The sequence below is a fragment of the Neophocaena asiaeorientalis genome, unplaced genomic scaffold (genome assembly GCF_003031525.2).
Source record: "Neophocaena asiaeorientalis asiaeorientalis breed wild unplaced genomic scaffold, Neophocaena_asiaeorientalis_V1.1 scaffold46, whole genome shotgun sequence".
Classification (NCBI taxonomy): Eukaryota; Metazoa; Chordata; class Mammalia; order Artiodactyla; family Phocoenidae; genus Neophocaena; species Neophocaena asiaeorientalis.
Window position 1 is genome coordinate 5617676 of NW_020175393.1, and position 7089 is coordinate 5624764.

Consider the following 7089-nt stretch of genomic DNA (forward strand, 5'->3'; position numbering starts at 1 on the left):
GCTTGATCTAAAATTCTAGATCTCCCACTATACCCGCTATAATTTCCCCTTCTATCTTGATAGACTACCTCATCTGCACATTCAATCTGTCAAGGAACACTTATTTCAAGTTGTCACAGGCTTCATATATCGGGTGAGGCTGGGAGGAGGCAGCAAGTAAACAATTATAATACAAACATGACAAATGCTCTGGGAGGAATTACATACAGAATGTACGGAATCATTGAATAGGGATGTCTAAATCAGCCCAGGAGATGATAGAAGGTTAGGGAAGCATTCCCAAAGGAGTGAAGTCTTGAAGGGTTTATAAGAGCCAGGTAAAAAGGGGTGATGAGAAGGTAGTGAGACACACATGTAATGAGAACAGCATGTTCTAAGAGTTGAAGGCATGGGGTAAGAGAGGGGTGACACATGCAAAACTGCAAGTAGCTGGATAGGCTGAGACAGTACGTGTAGGGGTGGTGGAGAGGCAGGAGACAAGGCTGTACAGACAGAAGTAAGTCACATGTTCTTTTTTTTTTGGCAGGACGCGGGCCTCTCACTGTTTTGGCCTCTCCCGTTGCGGAGCACAGGCTCCGGACACGCAGGCTCAGTGGCCATGGCTCACGGGCCTAGCCGCTCCACGGCATGTGGGATCTTCCCGGACCGGGGCACGAACCCGTGTCCCCTGCATCGGCAGGCGGACTCTCAACCACTGCGCCACCAGGGAAGCCCAAGTCACATGTTCTTAATGCCGTTGTCTGAACTTTCTCCTCAAGGCAAATAGTAGCCATGAATCCTCTTAAGAAGGGGCATGACCACATCAGATTTGTGGTAACAGTGTGGGAGATGGTTGCAGGTGGGGAAAGAAGAGCTACATAGAGAAGAGAAGCTACAAAGATGCAACTATGATGATGGCAGTGGGGATGGGGAAGACAGGAAGGATTTGTGAGATATGTAGGAGCTGGTATTGACAGCTGACTGGTTCAGTGGGGGAGGTGAGGGAAAGGAAGGAGTTTAGGAAGATTTCCATGGTCTTGGCTCAGTGGATGGGTGGATGAGCAGTACCACTAAATCAGATGAGGAAACAGCAGTGTGAGGCAACTTGAGCAGGGAAAGGGGAGAATGGTGGAATTCCATTTCTGACATATTGCTTTGAGATGCACAGGGACCGTTGTTGGATGCGGGGTGGAGAATGTGGGGTGCCAGGTAAGCAGACAGAATACAGGGAACATTAAAAGAGAGTGGGCAGAGCTGCTAAGCTGCCAGTTTGCTTCTATCTTCATTGGCAAGAAGACTGGTTTTCAAATTAGAAATGGCAGAACAAACATAAGAGAAAACTGAAGCCCCAAACAGGTGAAGTGAAAGAAAGTATCTAGTCATTTTAAATGATTTCAAGTCTCCTGCTCAGATGAGTTACACACCAAGCCTCTGAAAGAAACTGCAGATGCAATCTCAGAGACAAGATTGGTAATCGTCAAGAATTTGTGCAGACTCTAAGACAAGAGAAGGACAACTGTTTTCCAGATTTTTAAAGTAAAGAGAAAAAGATTGTAATATTCAGATAAGTTTCACACTGTTTATGACAAAGATTCTAGAATGACTTATTAAATAGATGGCTTATGATTACTTTAGTTAATGCATGCAGCTGAGAAGAAGGAAGGAGGGCGCGTTGATGGCTATCTGGTGGAAGTTTATTTATACTGCTAGCTTGTCCACACTGATTGTGGCTTGTGTCCTCCCCCTTCCTAAGCACGAAGTGAGTTGTGTGGCCTGCAGTATGAATTCAAGGCTTCTTTATCTGTGATTTGCTGCCTGTGGTACTCAGCCTGTATGTGACCCTTTATGAAAAGAGGTTGACAATTTAAATGAAGAAACCAACAGTCTGAATTCTCCAAGAAATCCAGCATCACCTGTCAGGGTACCCCAGGGAACCGACAAGCAGTGTTAACCTCTGCAGTTATTAGCTTAGACATCAATAAACCTTTGTCTATTAGAATCCCACTACCTTATTTTTTGTGCTCTTTCTTTCTTTACACATACTAACTTTAAAATGAGAACAGGAAACAGTAAGGAAAATGTGGTACAGCATGATGGCAGGAAGGCAGTCATGTCTCACCAACATCTCTACCTCTGGCAGGCTAAGATATAATGTAAAATATCTTGTATTAAAAAAATATATATATATATACACACACACAACATTAGTCTTTCAGAGACCTTCTTAGAACCTTAAAAAAAAAAAAGGGCAGCCTATTTGAGACCCAGATGACTCTCTTGAACTAAAGTATATCCTCTGGGAGATGTCACCAGTGTCACATTTTAAAATTATATGATCCTACAAATCAAGCAATAGTGGGTTAAAGTTCCCTTCTTAAAGCAAAGCAAAACAAAACAAAACAAAATGAAAACAACCAAAAACCCAGATGTGAAGATTAGTAAAAAGATCTTTTAGAACCACGTTTCATATTCAGATCTGTTTGGTTCATATATAAAGTCATTTCTTCGAGTTGAAAATGATTTCGATATCCAGTAAGTCCCTAACCAATACGAACTGAGACTTGTGCCATATCCAGGGAGAGGCCCTAGTCCTCTCCCTCCACAAATCTAAACTAGTCCCTCCACAAGTCTAACTTTGGTGCATCTCCCCACCAGAAAATCCAAACAAGCACCTTGTATATCTTTGTCCCTCATTTTCCATCCCCTCCTCTCAATATTTAGAGCAAAGAACAGAAGAGTATCTTCACTGAAGTTACTGGGATCGTCAATGTACCAAAACACAATTTGCACGTGTCTTCCATTTTAAAAGTAATAAATGAAAGGGAATCTTCTTACCGTATTGACCCAATCATGTATGGCTGTGCCAGTTGAACCACAATTGCACCACTTCCTAGCTGATGACATGTATAGCCAGAATCCCAGTCATAGTTCTTAGTGTCCCCATTCAGCAAGGCATTTCGGCTCCGACTGACTCCTTCAATCACGCTGGCACAATCAGCAATTGTTGCAACGTTCTCCATGGGAACTGTGAATCCAACACAAGATTCAGCATCAAGATAAAGAAGCCAAATATATCCCACCAGTGTGCTATGAACAAAATTAATTAATTACTATCAATAATAAAACAGAAATTAGAGCATCTTGATTATCTCAAGATATGAACACATTTCCATGCCAAACAGCTTTTAAAAAAGATGAACCTGAGGCTGGAACAAACCAAACCACATGGTAGCAATTAACCCTAAAGAATTTTATTACAAAGAAACATGATACCCCATAAAATATAGAACGGATAAATACATTGTGAAATATTACTACAGTGGGAAACCACACAGTAGAGATTAATTAACTACAGCTATATCCAAATTGATTAATCAGAAAACAAAGTTGAGTGAGAAAAGCAAGGCACAGAAAAACACAGTGCATGGGTTCATTTATACAAAGCTTTTTAAAAAGGCAAAACTAAAAATATAATTTGTTTAGGGATACATATATAAATGTAAAACTAAAAAGGAAATCCAGGGAATTATTACACAAAATTCATGATCATTGGTATGAGAAAGAGGGAGATGAAATCTTGGAGGGACACCTACCAATGTGTCCAAACATTAATTGATTTCATTTCCAAGATGAAATCCTGGAGGGGCTTCAAAACTACTGGTTTTCTTCTATTCTCGTGAGGCGATAGGTACATAGGCACTTGTTTTATTAGTATTCTATAAACTGTACATATTTATTACACTTAATAAATGTAGTACGCTTGTTTAAAGAAGCATGACATATATAGATTCAGTATTTTAGAATTCATAAAGCAGGAAAACAATCCAGGACATAGTACCAATCCCTTTACAGAATATACAGTTGCCCTCGGCCATGATTCATTTCCCTTTTTTGTCTGTTTACTATTCTGAGCAATTCAACACATACGCTCATCTCTTTGTTCATGAACTGCTGCATTCTGAAACACCAGCTCTGTTTTGATTCTGTGTCTCTCTATGTACTTCAAGTCCACATCCACCTGTTCATTTACAAAAGTCTAGGGTATCCACAAAATGATATAGCTGTCCAAAAATGATGTAGATTCTCTAAACACTGAGAAGAGAATGATAAAAGGTGAGAGCCTTTTAAGTCCACTGGGACCTTTTTTGTGCATTTACTAGTGCTGCGATTTTCTTCAGAAATTTAAATTATTTAACCTAAATCTACAATTAACCTTAGCTACTTACATTCAAGATGTGTAGCTTACTTTACAAAATTTTAAAATGGCTTGAAAAAAAGACAATTTCTTATTAGATATATACTACACTTTTCAGTATAATATTATACTCTATGCAAAGAGAGAGGGTGAGCAGTACTACTATCATGCCAAAACATTTCTAACTTTATAATGATGTGGAGTAAATAATCTTCCATGTATCTTCTAAGCAATGCATTAACTTTTCAAAGGTGGGCATGCCTGTACTCGAGCCCTCATCTTCCTTCACTACTTGCTTTGCTCCCTCATCTCATATACCTTCACTGCTTGCTTTGCTCTCTGTAGATAAGGACAGCCATCCACAGATAAAGAAGAGAGGAAGGGAAGGAGGAAGGGAGAGAGACTGGATTTTCTGGCCATGAATCCCTTTACTATGAAGCTTAACTCTAAAGCAATAAGCAGAATCTCTGGTAAAGTAACCTGTGAGAGCAGTGTACTGGCAGAGAAGGGGCTTACAGAAAAGCCCCCCTCTGACTTTGAAAGGAGAAGAGATAAAGGACTATATTTAGAGGCTAAGTCATGGTACCTCCATCTCATGGAAAAGGGGAAGTGTCCTGTGATTTGGAAGAGAGAACTAAAGGAAGTGGCACAAGATACACAATAAACTGAGCTGAGACATAAAATCACACTGTAGGTAGCTTAAGCTGCAGTAAGAGACAGCCTCCATTCTCCCAGGTGCTTAAAGAGCACACATTTATTTTTCACCCACACTATGCATTCAACGATGATCAGCAAGGTGACTCTGAGCATTGCATCATGCAGGGAACCTAGTGATGGAAGCTTTGTATTGATTGATATATGCTTCTTCAATCACAGCAGCAGTGAGAAGGGAGTGAACTGGGCACTGGCTCTTAAAACTCCTCCCCCAAAGCAACACACATCACTTTGCTCACATTTTGTTCACTAAGGCAAGTCACAGGGCCTTACCTAACTTCAAAGGGGTTAAGAGAGGGCTAACTTGTTGTGTGCCCAGGAGAAGAAGGGGAATATATGGTCAACAATATTAACGTCTACAATAAACATTAAACCAGGGTGAAGGAACGTTCAATAGCCAGATAAATCTAGTTCATTTGTGTAAAGTATATAAAATATTTCAATGTATAAATATACCAAAGGGACATTTAGATTGTTACCATTGTTTTCTCTGTGATTACAAACGTGTCTTCTTGTGTACATAGGTAAGAGTTTCTTCAAGGAATATGTAAGACATATATATGCATATATTTACACACACACACACACACATACGGAAGTGGAATTACACTTGTGGCTATGAGTTATCTCATTGGCAGGATGTCAGTCCTTTCTTGGTTAATGTTGAGTTGAAATATTTAATCTTTTCCTATATGATTTGTGTTTTCCCTTTCTTGTATATAAATTCTTTCCAACCCCAAATTTATAAAGATATCTCCCTATATTTTCTTCTAAAAGTTCTCAAATTTTGCTTTTCACGTTTGGTTCTTTAATCTATTTAGGATTTATTTTTGGTATGCTATTAAATACAGATCTACTTTCACCTTTTATTCATAAGGTTAGCTAATTTCCCCAGCACCATTTAATGAACAGTTCATCGCTTCCCTCCACTAATTTATGTTACTTTAGTCACGTATAAAGTTTTCATACATATCTAAATCTCTTTTTAAGATCTGTACTCTGTTTCCTTAATTTTCCTAGCCTTGTGCCTTTACCATATTGTTTTAATTACTATAATTTTACAGTATCATAAAATTTGACAAACTGAACACCTGTCTTCCCTCTCCTTCGCCTTCTTCTCTGTTTTTCTTCAAAATTACCTTAGATATTCCTGGCCCTTTCAGGAGAATTATGTGTTTTGTTTAAGTTTTCAAATATACTAGCATAAAGGATTCTTCATTACACGCAAATCAATCAATGTGATACACCATATTAACAAATTGAAGGAGAAAAACCATATGATCATCTCAATAGATGCAGAAAAAGCTTTTGACAAAATTCAACACCCATTTATGATAAAAAGCCTCCAGAAAATAGGCATAGAGGGAACTTACCTCAACATAATAAAGGCCATATACGACAAACCCACAGCCAACACTGTTCTCAATGGTGAAAAACTGAAACCATTTCCAATAAGAACAGGAACAAGACAAGGTTGCCCACTCTCCCACTATTATTCAACATAGTTTTGGAAGTTTTAGACACAGCAATCAGAGAAGAAAAAGAAATAAAAAGAATCCAAATCGGAAAAGAAGAAGTAAAGCTGTCACTGTCTGCAGATGACATGATACTATACATAGAGAATCCTAAAGACTCTACCAGAAAACTACTAGAGCTAATCAATGAATCTGGTAAAGTAGCAGGATATAAAATTAATGCACAGAAATCTCTTGCATTCCTATACACTAATGATGAAAAATCTGAAAGGGAAATTAAGGAAACACTCCCATTTACCATTGCAACAAAAAAGAATAAAATACCTAGGAATAAACTTACCTGACGAGACAAAAGACCCATATGCAGAAAATTATAAGACACTGATGAAAGAAATTAAAGATGATACAAACAGATAGAGAGATATACGATGTTCTTGGGTTGGAAGAATCAACATTGTGAAAATGACTATACTACCCAAAGCAATCTACGGATTCAAGGCGAACCCTATCAAACTACCAATGGCATTTTTCACAGAACTAGAACAAAAAATTGCACAATTTGTATGGAAACACAAAAGCCCCGAAGAGCCAAAGCAATCTTGAGAAAGAAAAATGGAGCTGGAGGAATCAAGCTCCCAGACTTCAGACTATACTACAAAGCTACAGTAATCAAGACAGTACGGTACTGGCACAAAAATAGAAATATAGATCAATGGAACAGGATAG

The 7089-nt window shown here is 38.6% G+C and overlaps 1 protein-coding gene across 4 annotated transcripts in view; it reads right to left on the reverse strand.

The window, feature by feature from the left end:
- BTBD9 (BTB domain containing 9) overlaps positions 1-7089 on the reverse strand; it is a 406228-nt gene that overhangs the window by 106059 nt on the left and 293080 nt on the right. For all 4 annotated transcript variants that reach the window (XR_003006037.1, XR_003006038.1, XR_003006036.1 and 1 more), the window contains exon 8: positions 2815-3004. Coding sequence is in view for 1 of the 4 variants with exons in the window: in XM_024765878.1 (XP_024621646.1) it covers positions 2815-3004 (190 nt within the window). In the remaining 3 variants the exon portion in view is untranslated. The remainder of the gene's footprint in view (positions 1-2814; positions 3005-7089) is intronic.